Source organism: Trachinotus anak, unplaced genomic scaffold, assembly GCF_046630095.1.
Source record: "Trachinotus anak isolate AG129_WGS33_773 ecotype Australia unplaced genomic scaffold, CSIRO_AGI_Tana_v1 ptg000009l, whole genome shotgun sequence".
Taxonomy (NCBI): domain Eukaryota; kingdom Metazoa; phylum Chordata; class Actinopteri; order Carangiformes; family Carangidae; genus Trachinotus; species Trachinotus anak.
In genome coordinates, this window is record NW_027273860.1 from 147,501 (window position 1) to 169,792 (window position 22,292).

Consider the following 22,292-nt stretch of genomic DNA (forward strand, 5'->3'; position numbering starts at 1 on the left):
GTGACACTGAAGGAAACTTAGAAACAGGAGGATTCTTTATGAAGTTCTGCAGCCTCTGTTACTCTGGAGCTTTATTGTAAAGGGACATCAGAGATGAAGATGTCCTCAGGAAGTGATGTCACACAACCAAATCAACACGTTCATGTTCAAGTCTGACTGGAAATGTTGAAAAACTTAATATCGTTCTTGATCTATCACTCTCTGTGTGTGTGTGTGTGTGTGTGTGTGTGTGTGTGTAGTTCGTACCTGTCTCTCCCTCTCAGGGTCTCACCTGGGTAGATGACCTGTCATCATGTGACCTCACCCAGCTTGGCTTCATCTCTCACATCGAGCTCTCCACGTTCCTGCTCACTTTTGGAGTCCAACCCAAACGCACCCGTCCACCACGCTGCAGGACCCGGGGTGCGCTTCATTTTTACAAAAATCAATGTGTCAGTCTGTTGAAGATAAACAGTAAATCTGCTACAGTTTAATATCATTAAACCTCTGAGACTGCTTCTCCTGTGAAAGCAATAATAATAGAACATGGTTTATATTGTTATTGTCATTGTCATTGTGGATGGACAGACACTTCACAATGACATCTAACATTATTATAATAATAGTTGTAGAATAATATTTAACACAGATTAATTCATCTATTACTGACTCAAACAGGAAAACTGAGTTTTGTTTGTCTAAACAAACAAAACCACAATGACACAATGTCTCTGTCTGTCTGTCTGTCTGTCTGTCAATCAGACAGCGGTGTGTTTGGACTTCCTCTGAACTTGTTGTTAGAGAACGACAGGAAAAAGTTTCCTGGAGTCAAAGTTCCTGTCGTCTTCCAAAAGGTGAAGAGCCTGTCTGTCTCTCTCTCTCTCTCTTTGTCTCTGTCTGCCTGTCTACAGGTCAGTGTTGTATCAGCTGACATTCGGAGTTAGCTTTCTGCTGAGCTAACATGCTAACAGCTGAAGATCCCTGTGATGCAGTATGTGTGGTTAGCGGTTAGCATAAAGTTAAATGTGTTAAGTTTTAATTTAGATCAGATCAGCTCAGCTGCTGTGAGACTGACCTCAGATCAGCTGAGAGACACAATCACAGCAGCTGTTTGACCCTGACACTGAATCTTCAAAACTTTATATACTTTATGGGGACATTTCTGCATGTGGGTTTAATGCAGGCTGACTGTCATTCAGGGTCCTGACAAGTGTAGAAAGAAGAGTCAACTCTAATGTGAGTGAGAGGAAGTCAGCTTTTTCCAGTGTATTGATCTGTGTCTGTGTGTGTGTAGTTGTTGTGCATTTTAGAGCAGACTGGTCTGCAGACTGAGGGGATTCTAAGAGTATCAGGATCAGCTGCTAGACTGAAGGTAACACACACTTCAAACTGTCACTGTTTACATTTCATTAGAATAATTTGGTGGTTTAATTGTGAAGGACATGAGTGAATCTGTCTGTCTGCAGTTCCTGCGGAGAGAGTTAGACAGGTGTGGTGGACACTTCGACTGGTCTGCAGTCAGACAGGTGGATGCTGCAGGTCTGCTGAAGCTTTTCATCAGAGAGCTGCCAACACCTCTGCTGACACACACACACCTGTCCACCTACCGCTCTGTGCTGGGTACACACACACACACACTAACAATGATTCCATGATACAATGCGGGGACTTGCCTGAGTTTTGTCCCCATCAGACAGGTGAGTCCCCACATGTGAGGAAAACACAAAGTTACAAACAGCTGAGGGACTGTACAGGAAGGTGGTGGCCTTTCTGTACAGCCTGTCTGTGATGTCAGCCCGTCTCAGGTGAGACTCAAACTGAATAAAAACATTATGAAACCTTGTGTTCAAGCTGAATTATTGTTGTTTGTCTTTGCAGGTGTCTCGTCTGTGGTCCATCAGGTTCAGGCTCTGCAGCTGCTGACACTGTTGCTTCCTGAAGCCAACAGAGACGCACTCAGAGTAAATCACAACTCAGAACACAATCAGTTCATCAGGATGTTTTCATCAGACTATCACCAGGTGGTGTTCTCAAGGGTCACGTGTAACTACTGTCAGTCAGACTGACAGGTAAAATGTGAAACACCTCCAATGTTTTATCTACTCACCTGACTGCAGTGATGTACAGGTGTACTCCAGGGATGTGGTTACAGGTGAAACTCTTCTGACCACGCACACACACACAGTAGAGTCAAGGTTGAACCAGACTTAAACTTTACAAAGATCTTCCTTCCTCCTTCCGCCTTAAACCTTTTTGTCTCCATCTTCTACCTTAAATTTCTGCCCATTCCATGGTTACAGATAAAGATTATTTGTTTACACAGTTACAGATAAACCTGGACCTGTTTCTATTGTTACAGGCCCTGCTGGTCTTCCTGCGTATGGTGGTCTCTCATCAGGACCAGAACCGGATGTCTCTGTGGAATGTCTCCATGGTAATGGCACCCAACCTGTTCTCCTGCAGTCACTGTGGCAACAAGCAGTCCATTGCCAAGCAACGAAAGGAGATGGAGGAGGCAATAGGCGGGGCTCACCTGGTCAGGCTGATGATCACACACCAGGATGTGCTATGGATTGTGAGTCTGAGGACACACCTGAGTGACACTGCTGTCTCACTGTTTGTTTCCATGGTAACTTAAGATCCAATCAGCCAGTGACAAAAGTCCTTCATGCGGTTAAAGGTTATACATTTATGAAAAGTGATGGTGACATGCCACAGTGAGAAAGAAAGAAATACTTCTCTGCTCACCTGTCTGTGACATCACATCCTGTTTCCTGTCATAGGTTCCAAACTTTCTGTTGTCTCAGGTGAGACAGATGAACCAGGCATCCAATCAGAAACAGTTTGGTCTGACCAGGACAAAGAAACGACTCCTTAGACGGAGGAGTGACAAGAACGACAAAACCCAGGTGAGATAGAGACTTGAGAGCCAGGTAAGACAGAGACTAGAGAACCAGGTGAGACAGAGACTAGAATGATATTGACCTGTTCACCAATATGTCCTGTGATATCAACAGTATAACATCACACGTGTGTGTGTGTGTGCAGATCACGGAGCTGTGTGAGGGTATGATCAGGGTTTGCGCCCCCCTTCATACCAAGGTTTCCATGGCGATACAACTTGACGGACAAACGACAGCCAAAGACGTCACTGCCCGCTTCAGGTTTGAGAACAGGTAACACGCGCATGGGCACCTTCTTTACTTGTGAGGACCTTAGTTGTCATAATACATCCCCTGCCTCTTACTCTAAACCTGATTCTCACCTGAACCATAAAACCAGGTCTGAACCGTTTAATGTAGAGGGGGCTGGGCAGCATGAGACAAACGTCCTCACTTGACACAAATGTCCTCACTATGCTCACACTTTTGTGAAACTCACATGAAAACCAATCCAAAAAAACACAATTCAATAAAAAGTACGGAGATCTGTCATTTATCCTGTCTCTGTCTCTCTCTCTTTCCACCATCAGTCCCGTTCAGTGTCTATATGAAGTTGGAGGAAACATCTGTAAGTTTAATGATGACATTATATAAACACCTGCTGTACAGGTATGGAAAAATAAATCTTAACACCGGCTGTCCGTCTCTCAGGTGAGCGTCGTCTCCATCCAGACTGCATCCTACTGGATGTTTACAGAGTGAATCCTCACTGTGATTGGCTGATCAAACCCTGACAGACTGTCTCACAACTTGTCTCTTTACCACTGATAACCTGTGGAGACATCCTCACCCCATCTCACCACCAGTCCCAGAACTGGCTCTGACCTGTCTCACAATGTGCCTTAACACCTGACTTACATCTCACCTCCTGTCTTGCCAGTCTCACCACTTGTCTTACCTCAGCTGTGTCGCCTCCAGTCTGACAACCTGTCTCACCACTCTCAGCAACCACCTGTCTCACAATTTGACAACCTGTCTTACCATGACCTCCTGTGATGGTGGTAACTCCCACACCTGTAAAATTTAACAGCAGCCAACACGACAGCACATCCCATCATTCATCAGGTGAAAAAAAAGGCTCCCTTAAACTTCAGTTTGATTCAAACATGTTGTATAAATGGACACTTACCATAAAGAATAGAAACTGTTTTTTTATTGATATTTACTATGTATTTTGTATGTATTGATTATTGACCACAGAGAGGATCAATCTGAATCTCTTCCTGTTCTGCTGTTTTTGTTTTTAATTAACTTTATTGTCAATGTAAAAACTTGCTCATATTAAATCCAAACATCTGCTGATGGTGTTTTGTCTCCCCCTGCTGGTCTGAGTCTGTACTTACATTGGCAGGTCAGACCCAAGACAAAAGGAGGTGTCCCAGAGAAAAGATGAACCCAGAGTGTGATTTTAATCCATGTCATGGTTTAAGAGATTTTAATTAAAATGGTTTATTTTATTGTCAAAGTGGTACCATGTAAACAGAGCCCTGCCAGTTAATGCATCTACTCTGGGCTCCTGTAGTTTAGTGACAGTGAGGAAATATGATGAAAGAAAACAGGTGTGGTTAAAACACAGCAGCTCTGCTCATTAAACTGAACAGATTTATATACAACAGCTTCAAAATCCACCATTTTCCATACAGAGTCTGGTTCAGACTGAAAAACGAATCCTTTACATTTACAAAGAGACTGAACAGTTAAAGATCATACATGAGGCCTGAGGAGCATCAACCACGTTACACGTTAACCACATGATCGTTGAGGTTCTCAGTTCATTTAAAGGAGCTCACATTAGCATTAGCAGCTGCTTACTGACCAGTCTAGGGGAAACGTGAGTTCAGTATCAACCTTCTGTCTTTACTCACCAACATTTGTCTCCAGAAATGGAGACAAACACCAATGTTAACTCTTATCTCCATCACTTCTATTGCTCTACTGAAGTAAGCATGCTCATGCTAACCAGCTAGCCCCGGCCCATCTCATCACTTTCTGATACTGAGTCACTGTAGCCTCCAGTCTGTCTTGAAGACGTAGCTGCTCAGAGCACGTTTTATAACCTCTGGTCTTATACAGATCACGGTCAGTGAAACTCCCGGAAAGTGGCCATCACCTGCTTCAGAATAAAACCACATTCAGCAGCAGAGAAAACTCACCAACAGCCCCTTTGACGTCAGTTCATGCTCACTGATGGAGAGGAAACTACATTAAAATAAATCAATAGATACAGTGAAAATACTCTTATTAATACAGTGATGAAGGTTAGGAGCAGCTGATATGGTCCAGATGTTAGCAACTGATTTTGTCCAGATGTTAGGAGCAGCTGATGTTGTCCAGATGTTGCTCCTCTGCAGCCATGGCAGCAGCCTGCAGTGTCTCTGTGTCGCTCTGCAGCGGATTCAGCTGTTTCCTCTCACTGTGCATGTTGTTTTCATGACGCTTCAGATCTGATGCCTGAAGGTACAGAGACATTGAACTCACCATGGACACAGATACACAGCTGACTGACAGCACTAATGACAGCAGTACTGACAGTAGTAGTACTGTGAGTATTTGAAGTATCAGAGGTACCTTGGCGAAGGCCTTGGTGCAGGACGGACAGACAAACGGTTTCTCTCCTCTGTGTCTCCGCTCGTGATCCTTCAGGTGAGACTTGTGTTTAAACGCCTGCAGACATACAGGTGAGACAGACAGTTGAGCAGACAGACAGATGAACAGACATACAGGTACAGGCAAGAGGCACAGAGGTGAGCTCACCTTGTCACACATCTGGCAGGCAAATGGTCTCTCATTGCTGTGAACTCTTTCATGTTTCTTCAGGTCTGGAGCACGAATGAATGATTTACCACAAACATCACACCTGTACGGTTTGAAGCCCGTGTGGATCTTCAGGTGTTCTGGAACACACAGATGAGGGTGGAGCCAAACACTTCCCCTCAGTTTAAGAATAAAAACACATCACACTCTCCACAGCACCACACTGCTGTGTCAGCAGAGTGAACAGTAATCTAAGTACATCAGTGCTCAGGTGATCCTACCTGAGAACAGGTGTTTCTGTACCTTTCAGGTGAGCGTGTGTGGTGAAAGCTTTGGTGCAGATCTCACAGGCAAACGGACGCTCTGCTGAATGAAGCTTCTCATGTTTCCTAAAAACAGAGAGATGTTGACCAGGTGTGCCGACCAGGTGTGTCTTCCAGGTGTTATCCAAGTGTATGGGACATACCTGAGTCTGCTCTCGTCCAGGAAGGTCTTGCCACACACCTGGCAGGCGAGCTGTTCTCGGTGTCCATACAGCAGGTACTCAAACTTCATGTCTGTTGTTGCTGTGGACCAACCAGGTGGCTGCTCGTCCTTTACCTCCCCCATAGTGTCAGCAAACGTCAGCGTCTGGGTGGCATGATGCTCCGCCCCCAGCTCTTTAGGCTCTGCCTCCATCTCTGTCACCACATCCTGGTCATAGCAGGTCACCTGGAGAGTTCACACAGGTGCTGTTTACTTGCTTGTACATGTATGTTTGTAAGAACCAGTGGGAGTGAGGTCATCATTCCAGAGTTAGGACGTTGTCAGAAGGATTGAGCCGTACGACTGGTTCTCTGCTCTGTGACTCATCACTGACCCGTGGACACTAACCTTCTGGTGTATTTGTTCTACTCTGAGACCCGGCGTGCAGCCAAGGCCCCAGTGTTTACACCAACAGCTAATGGCACTGCATAACATGGCGAGTTACCTGCAGAGAGACCTGATATCCCCGCAAGCTGAGGAGGAGTAAGAGACGGGCAAGCCGTGTTAGGGCGGAGTCTCGCTCCACCATCATCCCTCCATCATCATCATCATTATCCCTCCTTCATCAGTCTCCCTCCACCATAATCACCATCATCCCTCCACCATCATCATCATCCCTCCTTCATCAGTCTCCCTCCACCATCATCATCATCCCTCCACCATCATCATCATCCCACCTTCATCAGTCTCCCTCCACCATCAACCCTCTATCATCATCATCCCTCCTTCATCAGTCTCCCTCCACCATCATCATCATCCCTCCTTCATCAGTCTCCCTCCACCATCATCATCATCCCTCCTTCATCAGTCTCCCTCCACCATCATCATCATCATCCCTCCACCATCATGGGGAACATGAGATCTCTCCCATATAATTTGGATGTGCTAACAGTGGTAACCCGGCAACAGAGGGAACACAGAGTGTAGCATCATGCTGTGTGTGTGTGTGTGTGTGTGTGTACCTTGTGTACATCCTCATTGGTCAGTTCTTTCAGGATGGCTTCCTGGACACGCAGCGCTGCACTGGGAGACTTATCAAGCTCCTGATTGGCTGACGCCTCAACTAGGTCATCTGTGCTGGGCGTGTCATCGTGTCCCCCCAGCACCTGGACACAATGACATCATCACAGGGTTTCCCCACACATAGACTTTACTTGGGCGGGCCACCCAGGTATATCAACGGCCGCCCAAGTATAACTGGCAACGCATTTCACCTAATACGATTGGTGATGCATAACAGATTTATCTTTGTTTTCAATTTGTTCAAAAGTCTCCTCCCTGTAAGCCGACCTTTGCTGTAACCGGGTCTTTTAACGTTGGCTTGTCTGTGACTGTCACATAGCCTCGGCTCCTCTCTCTGTTCGGTGAGTGTGGAGCTTTATTGCAGGGGTCCGCATGGAGCCTGTACGATAAAAGTATTTCCCGGTGTAGACGCCTCTGCAGCCTCAATAGTTGAGATTGAGATTGTCAGACCTGCTGAGTTTCTTACAGACTATGTTATTCAAATCGTAATGAAATGAGTCCTTATTGGAAGGAAGAAAGAAAACAAGGCCTCATGTCATCTAGTGAAAATACGCATCCTTGTTTGGCCTGGATCCATTCAGTTGCTTTAAGCCGGCAGGACCCTCTTCCAGTTTCTTTTTGGTCAGTTTATTATTCTGCAATAATGTCTATATTTTGACAAGTGCAGCCTACGTGTTGACAAGATCTTGTCCGAAAGAAGTTTGGTGATTGCACTACCTTTTTTTCTTTTTTTTTAAAAAAAGATTTTTTCTGGGCATTTTTGCCTTTATTTGACAGGACAGTAGAGAGTGACAGGAAAGGGGCAGAAAGAGGGGGGATGACATGCAGGAAAGAGTCGGGCCGGTCGGGAGTCAAACTGACACTCGCCTGCTAAGAGCATCAGCTCATGTGGTATGCACCCTAACCACTCTGCCATCGGGCCGCCCCCGCACTACCTTTTTTTTAATGCCCTAGTGTCATCCAGCCCTGGCTACTAAGACGATGCTATAGGCTAGCCTACATCATATTAAGAAAACACCCTGCACGTAAATGTTGCAATGGCCCACTAATGATTTTAACTCGACGAGATACATGTAGCAGGACAGAAACACATTTTAACTGAAGATACGTAGGTTTTACCAGAGGAGATACATTCCAGTGGGAACACAGTTTTGAAGGAGACAGAAGTTGGATATTGACCAGACCAACTGCAGACGAGGTAAGCTGCAGCTGTTTTAATCCATATAGTCAAAATCACGCGGGAACAGAATAACAGACATGAGCATCACAAATTATTTTAAGAGAGTATGGCGTGAGGAGACGGACCCACCCCCCCCCATAAGTATATTCCAGACCTGTGGGAAACACTGCATCATGATAATAATACCATTACAGAGTAAATCAGATGTTTGATCCCTGATCAGTATTGATCAGTGAAGTGTACCTCAGACTCTGCAGCCAGCTGAGCCTCAGGCGGCAACGCCATCTTCACGATGTCATAAGGAAACTTCTCTTTGTCCTCTGACGACACGTCTCGTTTCTGGGGACACATGAACGCATCGTCAGGTCTGCTCCCTGAACTCAACACATCATCATCATCAGTACCAGGCTGCTGATACAACATCTGAGGCTGAGTGACAGGACTAGTGATGGGCCAGCTTCAGGTCACCTGTGTGTGTGTCACCTGTATATCACTGTCACCTGTGTGTGTTACCTGTGAACAGAGCTTGTCGAGGAAGCGGATGCCCAGGATCTGTCCAGACGACATCATGAGATTGACGTCTCTCTTCTTGACTGAGATCTTTGCAGTGTACATGTAGTTTAACACCTCCTCAAAGATATCAGATCGGATAAAGTCGATCTCAATCACAGAGGAGTTGTCCACCTGACACACACACACACACACACAGTTTTTAAAGGTATTTAGAACATTTTAGTATTTAAAGTGTACAGGAGTAAAGACAAGTGAGTCAAGTCTTTTTGAAGTAGTGAGAGTATACCTCGTGTTTTTTGAACAGTTTTTTGAAATAGTTGGAACAGGCGGCGAGCACACAGCGGTGAGCGCGGAACTTGACGTCTTCAACCACCACAGCAATGTCACAGTGTTCACCCTCCAGTCGCTGCTCGTTCAGCAGCTTCAGGAAGATGCTCTTATGTTCGTCGTCCACGTACTTCACTGTCTCTGCCATCTGCACACAGAAAACACTCAGGTGACACAACATCAGGTGTTTACCAGCCAATTAAAGGCTCAGTTTACACCAAACATTCTCCAAGGCTCAGTGGTAGAAAACCTACAGACAGTCTGGGTTTGTAGTGTCAATGTTTGTAGATGTCTATTGTCACTCACACTCTGTTTACACCAGTATTAGCAGATGTAAGAGGGTTTTTTAATGTGAGTAAACCTGTTAATAAAAGCAAATTGACCCCTTTTCCACTGTCAGTCCAGTTTTTCTGTTCGGACTGAGGACACACAACTGCAAGGAGGGATACCCTCACATGCACTTAGAGCACACACACAGACACAGTGGAGAGAGTGAGCTGCTAGCCGCCGTACTAACTGTCACATCTCATCCCCGGGTTGGTGCTCCTGTAAAAGTGTCGGTGCCTCCATGCAAGACGCTTCGATCTGTAATTGTGTGTTTTTGAAACTTATTTCAGGGCTGCAGTGTTTCTCGTTTAACAGCACCAAGCTGGGCAGGTAACAGGTGTATCTACAGTGTGTGCGCTCTGAGAGACATCACAGCAGTGAAAGGGGTGAATATTAATGGATTCACCTGGGTGTTGTGTCTACATCACTGCCGATTGGAGCTGAAGACGATAAATATGTGCGTCTACTGCAGTCATGTGACCCAGGTCTGAATGCTGATTGTTTTCCATTGCTGACAAAAGCTTGATGTTGGGGTCTTAGCAGGTTTTTAACCAGTGGAAAAGTGGCTCTAAACAAAATACTGAAATCACGTGCCTGCTTCAATAAACAGCCACACATCAGTTACCAACAATCTCAGATTACTACCAAGAAACAGATGATCAGCTGTAAAAAGCAGCATGTGACTGTGACAGAGGGGGAAGTCAACACTAACTGATGAAAAAAATAACGTGATCTGGTGTGAACAAGTTAACATATGACAGGGTTTGGGTGAACACCACAGAGCTTCATAAATCAGAGATGATTTACCTGTCTTTGGCTGATCTTTTTTTGATGTTTCTTTTAAAAGGTAAAAACTCACTGTAATTCATTGGGTTAGCTGTGAGCTGCGTCTGGATCACTGTGATACTGAAGTTCTGCAGTCTGACAATAATTCCCCATAAATATCCCCAGGAAGTGAAGTCAGTGACTCAGATCAACATGTTCAGGTCTCAAAGTTACAAACCGTGGAAACCCCCCCCCCCCCCCCCCCCCCCATTATCCAGGATCAGCCTCAGTGGTTTCACGCCTCTTTAATATCTAATATCACCAAATCAGTCCAGGTGGGCAGCAGGGTGTCAGTGCCTGGCTCAGAGACCCCCCCCACCCCACTACAGCGGACACGCGCACCGAAGCGTGTGCACGCTACATGATGCCTCTAACTGAACGGAGGGGACAGATAAGCTAGCTGTTAGCATCGAACTCATTTTGATGTGGTTTTACTTCTTTATTTCCCCGCACCGACCTGGAAACCCCCACAGACCGGCTGTAAACCCGGACGCTCACCGTCAACCGACACCGAGTCCCGTTTCCTCTCAGACTACGGTCCATTTAACCCGGACTGAAGCGGGCTAGGCTAACGCGCTAACGGCTGCGAGGCTGGGCACCAAAGGGATTGAACTGTTAAAGTGTGATCGCCGGGGGACACCGGTGTAACGGGGTTTTCAGACGGTGTAACGGCGGCTGTGTTTATCAGTGAGGCTAACGTTAGCCTTTAACGAAAGGAGCTAACATGCTAACTGTACTTCAGCCACGGAAACGTTAGCGGCGGTTAAACCGACGTCCCGGAGACCGTAGCGTCTGATCGGTGTGTACCGGGAGATGAACGGCAGCCTTTGATAACCGTCACGTTTCCAGCGAGTGTCGGTGTTTCGGGGAGTTTTAGTGATTGTGGTGAAACTCGGTGTTTTCGTTAAATGGCGGACATTCCGGCCTGCGGCTCTTCTCTCACACAAAATGGCGTTTATCCGGTAACTGTCCGCCACAGACGGTCTCCGGTAAACGACCGACAGCGTCACCGGCCGCACGGGGAACGGGCCGCGTGCTCCGCCGTCCCCGGGACCGAGACACAGGCACGCGGGCAGCGGCGACACGAACGAGACGGAGCTCGAGCGGCCATGAACCGCTCGAGAGCGCGCAGAGCGCGGGCCGAGGGGAGCGCGGGGCCGTGGGAGCGGGCTCTTACCGTCACAGAGACCGGGCCGAGAGCGTCCGTCTGGGTGTGTCTGCGCACCGGGAGACGGGAAACACTTCCTCCGGTTGTTGTTGTTGTTGTTGTTGTTGATGATGATGAGGACGAGCACCGAGCTGAAGGCCGCGCGTTGCGCCAGCACGCACACACTGCAGGAGCACGCAGGCAGCGCGCCAAACATCCTCTCACGCATGCGCCCTCCTCCAGTGACCGGGCCTTCTCCGAGCGTTCAGCTTCACCTGTAAACCCCCTCCGCCGGTGATGTGGTTCATCAGAGGTTCATCAGAGGTTAATCTGGTTCATCAGGTTCATCAGGTTCATCAGGTTCATCAGGTTCATCAGAGGTTCATCAGGTTCATCAGGTTCATCAGGTTCATCAGATGTTAATCTGGTTCATCAGGTTCATCAGGTTCATCAGAGGTTCATCAGATGTTAATCTGGTTCATCAGAGGTTAATCTGGTTCATCAGGTTCATCAGGTTAATCTGGTTCATCAGAGGTTAATCTGGTTAATCAGGTTCATCAGGTTAATCTGGTTCATCAGTGGTTCATCAGGTTCATCAGGTTCATCAGAGGTTAATCTGGTTCATCAGAGGTTCATCAGAGGTTAATCTGGTTCATCAGGTTCATCAGAGGTTAATCTGGTTCATCAGAGGTTCATCAGAGGTTAATCTGGTTCATCAGGTTCATCAGGTTAATCTGGTTCATCAGTGGTTCATCAGAGGTTAATCTGGTTAATCTGGTTAGTCAGAGGTTAATCAGTGGTTAATCTGGTTAATCAGAGGTTAATCAGAGGTTAATCAGCGGTTAATCAGAGGCTAATCAGAGGTTAATCTGGTTAATCAGAGGTTCATCAGAGGTTAATCAGATGTTAATCTGGTTAATCAGAGGTTCATCAGAGGTTAATGAGCGGTTAATCAGTGGTTCATCAGAGGTTAATCTGGTTAATCAGGTTCATCAGAGGTTAATCTGGTTAATCTGGTTAGTCAGAGGTTAATCAGTGGTTAATCTGGTTAATCAGAGGTTAATCAGAGGTTAATCAGCGGTTAATCAGAGGCTAATCAGTGGTTCATCAGAGGTTAATCTGGTTAATCTGGTTAGTCAGAGGTTAATCAGTGGTTAATCTGGTTAATCAGAGGTTCATCAGAGGTTAATCAGCGGTTAATCAGAGGCTAATCAGAGGTTAATCAGCGGTTAATCAGAGGCTAATCAGAGGTTAATCTGGTTAATCAGAGGTTCATCAGAGGTTAATCAGATGTTAATCTGGTTAATCAGAGGTTCATCAGAGGTTAATCAGATGTTAATCTGAGGTTAATCAGTGGTTCATCAGCTGTTAATGAGCGGTTAATCAGTGGTTCATCAGAGGTTAATCTGGTTAATCAGGTTCATCAGAGGTTAATCTGGTTAATCTGGTTAGTCAGAGGTTAATCAGTGGTTAATCTGGTTAATCAGAGGTTAATCAGAGGTTAATCAGCGGTTAATCAGAGGCTAATCAGTGGTTCATCAGAGGTTAATCTGGTTAATCAGAGGTTCATCAGAGGTTAATCAGATGTTAATCTGAGGTTAATCAGTGGTTCATCAGCTGTTAATGAGCGGTTCATCAGTGGTTCATCAGAGGTTAATTATTGGTTAATCAGGGGTTAATCAGTGGTTAATTAGTGGTTAATCAGCGCTTAATCAGGGGTTAATCAGAAATCTGCTCCTCTGGGGCAGAACTACAACAGGTCGTCCACCCTCAGGTCCTGTCGGGTCTGAGACGTGAACTGTGTTTTCCTGTCAAACAATCAGCAGTTCACTGAATAAAATGTGAGGAAACGGTGAAGATGGCCAGCAAATGTTCCACTATGTTTATGACTCATACCTGATTCTGGTTCTCCAGTGATTTAAACAAGTAATCTAACAGGTCTTGATGGAATAATTGGTGGATTAATCAGTGGACATCAATACTTAAAGACAGCACTGACAAGGCAAACATTAAAGTCACTTAAAGGGCCTTAATTAACTTTAATGTGATATATTCTAAAGGTTTAAAAGTTAAAGTAATTAATCATTATATTATATTTTTTCAGCACCAACTGAGTCATTTTATGAAATCATGCAAGAATCCTCTGTTCCAGCTTCAGTGTTGTTGGTCTTTTTTTTTTTTCATCAATGTGATTCTTTACATTTACTTTTAACACTTTTCAGTACTTTTCAAGGTCTGTTTTGTTTCAGGAACTGAATTCACTTAGGACTTAAGACCTTCAGATATAAAGCGGCATATTTGTTTAATTTAAGGTAAAAACTCAGGAGTGACTAATTAATTGACCTTAAATTTGGGCTGAAGGCCTGACTCTGCTTAACTAATTAATCCTTTATATATTAATCCTTTACATAAAATAAAACTTTTAACAAATAATTGTAGTTATTTTGACAATTGTTGTTTTAACCTGCTGTTCACTGACATCTGCTGGTTGGTCAAGTTACTGCAGCTCCAGTCTAAAAGCTGATGATTAATGGTGCAACAGTTTGTTCAGTGTCAAAGAGGACTGTTATTGCATTATTGATGAATATCCTCTGATCAATAGTAAGATGTGTTGTTGATCTATTTCCCCCTTTGTGAAGCAGCAGTTTGACACAAACTCACAGTGACAACACAGCTTGTCAGTGATTTTTTTAAACAGCAAATGAAAACTTTGACATAAAACTCTTTAATATCATTTTTTACAAAGAGGAAAACACATGTTCAGTTTCATTTTGAAGAAGTTTAAAAAATCTTGTTGGATCAAATCTAGCTGCTAACTCTAAAAAGATAAATCTACAATCTGTCTGTTTTTGAACATTCAGGTATAAATACAGAAACGTAAAATGACATCAGAGTCTCAAGCAGCCAATCATGTAAAAGATCATAATAATATACTCTAAGTTCAGAAACATGAAAAAATATATTTAGATTAAATTTTTTAGGTTTTCACAAATCTAAACTAGTTCTCTAAATCGCCCCCTCTCATATGACTGTCAGACTGTTGCTGTGGCAACAACAGTAGAACTACACTACCCACAATCCCCTGCATCAGGCAGAGATACAGAAAGAAAGGTACAGATACTCCAATCTGTCCTTATTAATAATTAATAACAGCCCATTTGAACCGATAACAGCTGTGTGATAAATGTCTGTGATATAACGGATCATATAAAGGTATAAATATATCAGGATCTATCAGTTTTGATCAGCTATCAGCATTGATTAGATATCAGATTAGCTTCTATATTAGCTGCTTGTCTCTGTCCATGAGTGGAGGCGGGGCCAGGTGAGAACCCTGCAGCCAATCATAGCAGCTCGTACTGCCGCAGGTGCATGCGCTGGATGATATCACGGCAGTCATTGAAGACGCGGCGGATGTTCTCGGTGTCGATGGCACAGGTGAAGTGAGGATAACAGTAATGTTTCCCATCGCCACTCGCTGTGCTGATCCTCTGAGGAACAGGAGAGTTAACCTCACTTTTAACAAGTCAGTTTCAACGTGTCAATTCAGCGTGTTAGCTTCAAAATGTCAGTTTCAACATGCTATTGTCGCTTCAGTGTGTCAGTTTTAACGTTTTAGTTTAAATGTCATTTTTAACAAGTTATTGTCGCTTCAACATGTTAGTTTCAGTGTGTCAGTTTCAGCGTGTTAGTTTCAACAAGTTAGCTTCAACGTGTTATTTTTAACATGTCAGTTTCAACATTATTGTCGCTTCAACATGTCAATTTTAACATGTTAGTTTCAACGTGTCAATTTTAACATGTTAGTTTCTATGTGTCAGTTTCAAGTTTACAGTTTCAATTTGACATACTCCAATGAAGATGACGATGATAAAGAACTGCTATCACTGCAATAAATGAGAGCAGAACTGGAAACTTGATTTTACCAGAAACTCGTCTCTGATGAAGAACTTGGCTCGGGTCACTCTGGGGTCTTCATCAGCATCTGGAACAGCTGGAAAAACACTGAGGTCAGAGGGCGTCATGTGTTTTATACACATACGTGAGAGGTTTTCACACCTTAGGTAAATGTCATTGCAGAGGAGGAAAGTTTGATCTTCAGCAGCTCACCTGAACACCCGTTTGACCTCATACTATGACTGCCAAATGAATGTAGTGGAGCTCAAGTATAAAGTAGCAGAAAATGGAAATACTCTGGTGCAGTACAAATACCTCAAGCCGAACTTAAGTACAGTACCTCTGTTTGTACATGCATGTGTGTATATTTACAGTTTATGTCAGTGGTTTGTTGTCAGGACAAGAAAAGCAGTGTTTGACCGGTTAAAGTTAAAAATAGTCATCAATTAAAACGATACTGAAGTGAAGTGATATCTCCTTATATCTGATCTCAGAACAGCTTTCTGTCCCATAAAGGATCTGATGCCTGTTTCATTCATCATGTAATTTACTGCCCTCTGGTGGTGGCAGCAGGTATCGTCTCTGAAGCGACTGAGTTCCAGCTGTTGTATCTATGGTTTCTGTCATGTTCGTGGGTGTGACCGTGTCCTGGTGACGGAGACTGGAGCTTCACGGGGAGAGGACGCAGCTTAATGTGGAGGTTTGATTACTAAGGATCATTCTGTATCTTTGATGATTAGCTACAGACAAAGTTAGCGCTGTAAACTGTGACTCAGCTTCTACTGTACTGAGATCAATTATGATAGAGATCGCTTCATACACATGGACAGACGTGTGGGAACTAAACCTGCACATTAGCAAGAAAACAAGCAAATTACGCTGATTTATCATCTCTGAGAGAGAGAGAGACAGAGCGAGGGAGAGAGAGAGGGGTGAGGCAGTGACCGGAGCAGAGAATTAGCTCGTTAGTTAGCAGGGTAGCTGTGAAGGTAGCAGTGTAATGTTTGTTCACTTTAGGCTGTTTGTCAGTAAATAAAAGCTACGACTCCTCAAGACTGAAGTTCCTGCGTGTCTGAGTCCAGACGATGAACCAGGAAGATTAACAACACTGAGGCGGGAAAACACAGGATTCTACATTGTCACTGTGTCATTGTCAGTTAATGGTAAATATGTTGAAGATTAATATAAAAGAGGTTTTACTGATTGTTCTGTTTGCCTCTGTGTAAAGGTCACTGCAGTGTATGTGTGTATTTATACCATCAGCAGGTACTTGGTAGTTGTTGTACTCAGGGAAATAGTCCTCCAGTTTAGATTTTCCAGCCAGAATCTTATCAGCCAGGACGTCCTGTTTGTTCAGGAACAAGATCACTGAGATGGTCTTCAGAAACCTGCAGCCAATCACAGAGCAGAGAGGGTTGTCTACAGCCAATCAGAGTAGAGAGGGTTGACTACAGCCAATCACAGAGCAGAGAGGGTTCAGTGAAGGACCTGTTGGTCCAGATGGATCTGAAGAGGTCCAGAGACTCTCTCAGCCGGTTGGTGGAGTTGTCCTCTCTGATCACCATGTTGTAGCTGCTGCTTGCTGCGACGAAGATGATGGCCGTCACATCTGAACACACAGAGGAAATGTTGAGACTGGTCTGAGGTCAGTTCTTAGAGTTTCTTCAATGTGTCAGTGTTTGTTTTCTTACCGTTGAAGCACTGAATCCACTTTCTGCGTTCGTCCCTCTGTCCTCCTACATCAAACATACTGACACAGAGAAAACCGTCACTACCTGTCCACAGTCACTCCTCACACAGCTGTAGGGGACCTGAGGCTGCCGCCCACTCAGAGCGTCCAGTGACTCAACTCGCCCTTGGACACAATGTGAGCGACAACCAGCAGCTGACCTAAGCCAGACAAGAGCCAATCATCAAACTTATTATTTTAAGAGAAGAGCAGCAACTTCCTGTGGTGGAGAGATTGTCCCGGGTTAGGGTTACCAAGGTAAATTGGTCCCAGGGAAGGGGCCAGACTAAGAGTGAATCACAGAACCTGGTGAATGGCCATCTACGGAACACTGGGGGGCCCTTCTGGAGCCAAATGTGAGAGGGGAGTTTGCTGATGAGCTTCTGGTGGCCAGACCGTAACTCACAGACAGGACTTGGGTTTGGGTGCTATGTAAGCTGAGTGGCAGGTGAGGGTGGGGACTGATCCTACAAACGTGAGTGTCAAGCTCTCTGATTGAACAGTCCTTACAGCAAATCTCCCTGGGAGTTGTTGTTCAACTTCGTCAGTCTGTGGCCTGTGACCTTTTCCTCTAATCAACAACACATTTTTCAGTTTGACCCAACTTTCAAAACTAGCGGTCAGGTAGAGGAGACTGGTGATTGGTGGAGGTGGACAGAGAGGGCGGCACTCACTGAAAGTTGACCTTGTCCACCTGAAACCTGGTTTCAAAAATCCCTGAAGTCAAAACTCTGCAACGCAACAAATCCTGCAGGAGAAGAAGAAAATGTTTTCACTGTCAGCCTGGTAACAGACGAGTCATCATGGTTGCTGCAGGCTGATTGGTCAGTTTGTTACCTGGTCAGTAGGTGTGTAATCCGTCTTCCTAACCGAGTCCAGCCTGTCTAGGAAGCTGCAACACACAGACACACGGGTGTTCATGTAGCATCTAACAGTGATATCACAGGCCTTTTCAGCCATCACCTGCTTCTGCCAACACCCTCAGTCCTGCACATGTCGATGTTTATTGTCATGTTGTTTGTTGTCATGATGTTTGTTGTCACGTGTGTGATCTTACTACTTAGCACAGTCGATCAGCTGGTATTCATTTGAGCGTTCGAAACACGCCTTCACGCCGTCGTCCTCCCACAGCCTCTGAGCATGCTCAAAGAACTCCTGACAGACAGACAGGTACAGGCAGACAGGCAGAAAGACAGACAGACACAGTATAAAGTCTTGTTAGCGCCCCCTACAGGCTGAGGACTGTTAGATTTCAGTTGACGGAAAAACATAAATTGAAACACAACCAAGTGAAGAACTGGGCCAAGGTTCTGGGGAGAACTGAGATAAACGTCTGAGTGAAGCAGTTGAAGCAGATGAGTCAGTTTGTAGCTAACAATGAGGCTGCATCTCTGATGAAGACATTATATCCTGTTTGTCCTGAGGGTGGTGCTGCAGGACTTCACCATGTGGTCTGTGGCCGGTCCCTGATCTTTCAGTCTGTCTCTGCATGAAATCCTGCAGCCACATGTTTCTCCAGGAAAACACTGAGTGTGACATCGTCTGATTGGACAACAGTGACAGCACTTTAAAGTGTGTGTATCCTGTTGATCAGTCAGACGACAAAAAAGCAGTGAAGTGAAGGAGTTTAGAGGAGACACAGGAAGACACTTGTTTTGTCTCTTTGTCGTCCTCTGAGACTGGAGACATTTGGATAATGAGGCCTCAGGTGAGGTGTTTCAGCTTTGTGTGTGTGTGTGTGTGTGTGTGTGTGTGTGTGTGTGTGTGTCCTGTGTGGTTCCAGTCCCACGTTAACTTGTTACATCATGTCATTAACATCATTAAAACAAACAAGCTCTTAACCAACTCTCCTGGTGCAGCTTTAAAGGAACAGTTCACCTGTTTTATTAAACTGCAGTCACATGATCAGGTAAATGCTGGTAAAGGTTCCACCTGCAGCAGCCTGATCAGCCTGTCAGTACACCTGGAGCACTCACCTGTACTAATATTCTTTTACTTATGTAATATTCCCAATGTAATACTTTTTTACAGGGTATGTTAGTACTTTTACTGCAGGGCAGTATCTGAGTACTTCCTCAGGTACCTGCTCTGTGATGGTGTTCTCCACTGCTTTATACTCAGATGTTCCTAATATTCTGACACCTCACTGAAGATCCTGAATTAATGTCAACTAGAACTCATCAAAAACTGTGTACAGACTGATTACAGTGGAACAGGAGAATAGGAGAACAGGAGAACAGTAGCACAGTGGAACAGGACAACAGAACAGTGGAACAGGAGAACAGTGGACTGTAGAACAGTGGACAGGAGAACAGTGGATCAGTGGAACAAGAACAGCGCAACAGTGGAACAGTACAACAATGGAACAGTACAACAGTGGAACAGAGAACAATGGAACAGGAGAACAGAGAACAGAAGAACAGTAGAACAGTGGAACAGTGGAACAGGAGAATAGAACACTCTCTGTAGAGTCTAACCACAGTGATGGCGCTTTGTTTTTTCACCTGCAGCTTCAACACACAGTCAAACACCTGACAGACATGTGGTCCTGTGTGTGTTACCTCTGTGTATTCAAAGTCAGATAGTGGTGAGATGCTCTTGATGTAGTCGACTCTGAACTGGTTGCCAGGGTTACCAAGAGGGATGGGTGGAGTCAAAATACTCATAGCCGACACGATGGTCTGAAACAAACAAACACACACACACACACACACTCTGATTGGCTGCTGTGGGAGCAGAGACTCATCTTCACTCATTCTGACCTACCACGATGGCATCCTTGACATTTTTCCTGATGTCCTGAATCTTCTGCTGCTTCTCTCTGGAAACACACACAGTGTTTTAACCCGTCAGACCGTCACCATGACGATATCAAATGCATCGTTTCACCACAGTGATGACAGAATTACAAAAACTTTCATTTTCATAGTGATGATTCCAAGAAAACGTCTTCACAGCATGTCATGGTTAGAAAGTCAGGATGTGTCAGACTGATCCAGCTCAGGACTGAACAAAGTTTCTCACAAACCTCTGACGAAAAACTGCTTCAGACTGTTTCCTCTGTGATCAAATCAGACTGTGGATCAGTGCCACTGACATTAATCAGGATCTTCAAACTGATAGACCTCTCACCTGTCTCACCTGTAACCCAACAGGTACAGAGTGATGTCTCTAATCTGTAACAGTTGACCAAACGTGTCGAGTTTGACTCACTCAGCGTTGAAGCCATCAACATGAAGAATCCTCATCTGCTTCACGATAGTGCTTTTACCCGACTCTCCTGCACCTGCAGACAGACAAGCAGTTAGACAGGTGTACAGACAGACAGGTGTACAGACAGAGAGGTATCTCACCCAGCAGTAAGAGTCTGTGTGTAGCTTTATAAGCCTGTCTCTCTTTCTGCAGCTGCCTCTCAATCTTTTTGTTGGCTTCTCTCTTTGCTTTTTCATCCAGTCGTTCTTCCTCCGTCTTCCCTCCCAGACAGCCCATCTCACCTGGAATCACACAAACCAGTAAACAACCAACTGAAACCAGTAAACAAGCTACTGAGGTTTAGTTTAGGTTTTTCATTCAGTCCAGATAAAATGTAGTTCTGGTTTCGATCATGTTTAAATTAGGTTTAGCTAAAATTTAATTTAGGTTTAGATTAGGGATAATCCAGGATTAGTTTAGGATTTTCATTCGCTCCAGATAAGATGTAGATTTGGTTTAGGTGTATATAGGTGCCCTTACATCACTGGTCACACCTGAACCTGTTCACCTGACTGTGGGGGACATAAAAAGACAGGAAAACCACAAACCTTCATAACTGTATGTAAAGTAGTTTAAACTCAGCTGCTGCAACATTAAACCACTGATCCCTGTTCAGTTAAAAATATATTCAACACTTTCAATAAAAACAGTCTGAGGAAAAAAGCTGCTCAATGACGACGCTCTGTTCAATTCAGTGATATTAACAATGATCTCCTGATTCTACTGAATTATTTAAAATGTAATGATGTCAGACACTTTTTAATGATGTATGAAGATGAAAGAAGTTATTGCTGGAACTTTATATTCGTTTTTCTCTGCTAAAAATGAGTCGATTTGAACACATTTTACACATCATGAAACAGCATCTGCACTGAAAAATGATAAAGAAAAAGAAAAAAGAGAAAACACAAAGGAAAACTGAAAAAGAATAAACAACCACATGAAGAAAAAAGGAAGAGAGAAAACATTTAATTCACACGTTGCAGCTGAACCAGAAGCAGCAATGTGCTGACAATACTGTTTTATTTTGACTTAAACACAACTTTGAATTTTTCTCATGAGTATTTTTACTTCCCATTAATTCCATTTTTACTCAAGCACAGATCTGAATACCACCACTGCTGGAACCAGTAAACCCATTTGATTCCTGGTTGTACTGACCTGTAGCTGGTGGTGATCACCGACCCGTCACGTCTCAGCAGGTCCAGATCAGTCCCTCTTTCTGTCCATCCATCAGAGTCCAACAAGAAAAAAAAAACAGTAACAGCAGCTCCTCAACCAATCAGCATCCCCTGTCTGTCCTGCAGCTGTCCAGTCAAGTTCAGGTCCAGAAACAGAGCCAGTTCTCCTGGTGGTTTTCTTTCTTTTCCTAAACTGAGAGGAGATAAACACCTGTCTCTCTCTCTCTCTCTCTCTCTCTCTTTTCCTTTTCCTCCCCCTCCCCTCCCCCTCCCCGTCCCCCCTCCCCCCGGTCTGTAATAGCACCTCATTAGTTGTCACACCGTTTTCTTCGGGGGATTTTGCTGTCTTTCCTCCAGTGTCACTTTGCTGCCTGACAACCAGAAGCTGGATCCACAAACAAACGCCTCTGCTAGTTTCTCCTGGTTTTTGTCTGGACTCTGCTGGACCAGAACAAACTCTGGACCAGAAGACAGGAGGTCAGTAAATGCTGACCTTATGATGTCCACTGACAGATGTAGAGTCACATTTTCTGTCCTGTGATTGAGTTAAAGCTGCTGCAGGTTTAACATGTCGGGCTGATGGCCATGTTACTGTGTCAACACATGGTTTGCTCCCACCTTGTGGTCCATTAAAGTCTGCTTCTTGTCACAGTAAACTTATCGTCACCATGGTAACCTGCTGATGTTGCAA

General features: G+C 44.6%; 3 protein-coding genes and 2 long non-coding RNA genes across 14 annotated transcripts in view; 2 read left to right on the top strand and 3 right to left on the bottom strand.

The window, feature by feature from the left end:
• Window positions 1-2,220, bottom strand: part of LOC139624870 (uncharacterized) — a 4,701-nt gene extending 2,481 nt beyond the window's left edge. For 2 of the 3 annotated variants that reach the window (XR_011691767.1, XR_011691766.1), the window contains exons 1-3: window positions 2,087-2,220; window positions 1,819-1,914; window positions 247-437 (exon numbers count right to left, since the gene is read on the bottom strand). This is a non-coding gene — a long non-coding RNA (uncharacterized lncRNA). The remainder of the gene's footprint in view (window positions 1-246; window positions 438-1,818; window positions 1,915-2,086) is intronic. The other variant, XR_011691768.1, reaches the window with a different exon arrangement.
• The window catches only part of arhgap28 (Rho GTPase activating protein 28), a 6,740-nt gene extending 2,512 nt beyond the window's left edge, over window positions 1-4,228 (top strand). For both annotated transcript variants that reach the window (XM_071484199.1, XM_071484200.1), the window contains 10 exons: window positions 240-402; window positions 742-833; window positions 1,274-1,351; window positions 1,446-1,599; window positions 1,858-1,940; window positions 2,339-2,554; window positions 2,763-2,888; window positions 3,028-3,155; window positions 3,452-3,489; window positions 3,573-4,228. In XM_071484199.1, the coding sequence (XP_071340300.1) occupies window positions 240-402; window positions 742-833; window positions 1,274-1,351; window positions 1,446-1,599; window positions 1,858-1,940; window positions 2,339-2,554; window positions 2,763-2,888; window positions 3,028-3,155; window positions 3,452-3,489; window positions 3,573-3,655 (1,161 nt within the window). In that variant the 3' untranslated portion in view covers window positions 3,656-4,228. The remainder of the gene's footprint in view (window positions 1-239; window positions 403-741; window positions 834-1,273; window positions 1,352-1,445; window positions 1,600-1,857; window positions 1,941-2,338; window positions 2,555-2,762; window positions 2,889-3,027; window positions 3,156-3,451; window positions 3,490-3,572) is intronic.
• Window positions 4,229-4,339: 111 nt separating this feature from the next.
• On the bottom strand, window positions 4,340-11,768 carry zbtb14 (zinc finger and BTB domain containing 14). Of its 4 annotated transcripts, none has more exons than XM_071484209.1 (10): window positions 11,573-11,768; window positions 9,203-9,391; window positions 8,917-9,087; window positions 8,647-8,742; window positions 7,163-7,306; window positions 6,142-6,386; window positions 5,979-6,064; window positions 5,676-5,815; window positions 5,490-5,585; window positions 4,340-5,372 (listed from the first exon to the last, which is right to left on the bottom strand). In XM_071484209.1, the coding sequence occupies exons 2-10, from the start codon at window positions 9,389-9,391 to the stop codon at window positions 5,232-5,234; spliced, it is 1,308 nt and encodes a 435-aa protein (XP_071340310.1). In that variant the 5' UTR covers window positions 11,573-11,768; the 3' UTR covers window positions 4,340-5,231. The 4 variants fall into 4 exon arrangements, with proteins under 4 accessions (XP_071340310.1, XP_071340307.1, XP_071340308.1 ...); XM_071484206.1 differs by lacking the exon at window positions 11,573-11,768 and adding an exon at window positions 10,894-11,490; XM_071484207.1 differs by lacking the exon at window positions 11,573-11,768 and adding an exon at window positions 10,430-10,587.
• LOC139624869 (uncharacterized) lies at window positions 11,757-14,230 on the top strand. 3 transcript variants are annotated; one of them, XR_011691764.1, is made up of 5 exons: window positions 11,757-11,855; window positions 11,912-11,949; window positions 12,171-12,243; window positions 12,395-12,558; window positions 12,599-14,230. It is a non-coding gene; the product is annotated as an uncharacterized lncRNA (long non-coding RNA). The 3 variants fall into 3 exon arrangements; XR_011691765.1 differs by lacking the exon at window positions 12,171-12,243 and having other exon boundaries at window positions 11,767-11,855; window positions 12,466-12,989; window positions 13,030-14,230; XR_011691763.1 differs by lacking the exon at window positions 12,171-12,243 and having other exon boundaries at window positions 11,767-11,855; window positions 12,466-14,230.
• A 31-nt stretch (window positions 14,231-14,261) lies between these two features.
• LOC139624868 (guanine nucleotide-binding protein G(olf) subunit alpha-like) lies at window positions 14,262-22,202 on the bottom strand. Of its 2 annotated transcripts, XM_071484210.1 has the most exons (13): window positions 21,582-22,202; window positions 20,522-20,662; window positions 20,382-20,454; window positions 19,935-19,989; window positions 19,730-19,849; window positions 18,226-18,323; window positions 18,006-18,060; window positions 17,843-17,916; window positions 17,131-17,189; window positions 16,928-17,048; window positions 16,697-16,827; window positions 15,469-15,536; window positions 14,262-15,033 (listed from the first exon to the last, which is right to left on the bottom strand). In XM_071484210.1, the coding sequence occupies exons 2-13, from the start codon at window positions 20,655-20,657 to the stop codon at window positions 14,887-14,889; spliced, it is 1,137 nt and encodes a 378-aa protein (XP_071340311.1). In that variant the 5' UTR covers window positions 20,658-20,662; window positions 21,582-22,202; the 3' UTR covers window positions 14,262-14,886. The 2 variants fall into 2 exon arrangements, with proteins under 2 accessions (XP_071340311.1, XP_071340312.1); XM_071484211.1 differs by lacking the exons at window positions 20,522-20,662; window positions 21,582-22,202 and having other exon boundaries at window positions 14,269-15,033; window positions 19,931-19,989; window positions 20,382-20,439.
• Between the last annotated feature and the right edge of the window lie 90 nt (window positions 22,203-22,292).

Coding starts and splice junctions, on each gene's coding strand:
- LOC139624868 (XM_071484210.1), bottom strand. CDS start 20,657: ATGGGCTGTCTGGGAGGGAAGACGGAGGAAGAACGACTGGATGAAAAA. Junction 19,990..20,381: donor GTTGATGGCTTCAACGCTGA/GTGAGTCAAACT, acceptor GTGTGTTTCCAG/AGAGAAGCAGCAGAAGATTC. Junction 16,828..16,927: donor AGATCCATCTGGACCAACAG/GTCCTTCACTGA, acceptor GATTGGCTGCAG/GTTTCTGAAGACCATCTCAG.
- zbtb14 (XM_071484206.1), bottom strand. CDS start 10,938: ATGGACCGTAGTCTGAGAGGAAACGGGACTCGGTGTCGGTTGACG. Junction 7,307..8,646: donor AGCTGGCTGCAGAGTCTGAG/GTACACTTCACT, acceptor CATTGTGTCCAG/GTGCTGGGGGGACACGATGA. Junction 6,387..7,162: donor CCAATGAGGATGTACACAAG/GTACACACACAC, acceptor TGAACTCTCCAG/GTGACCTGCTATGACCAGGA.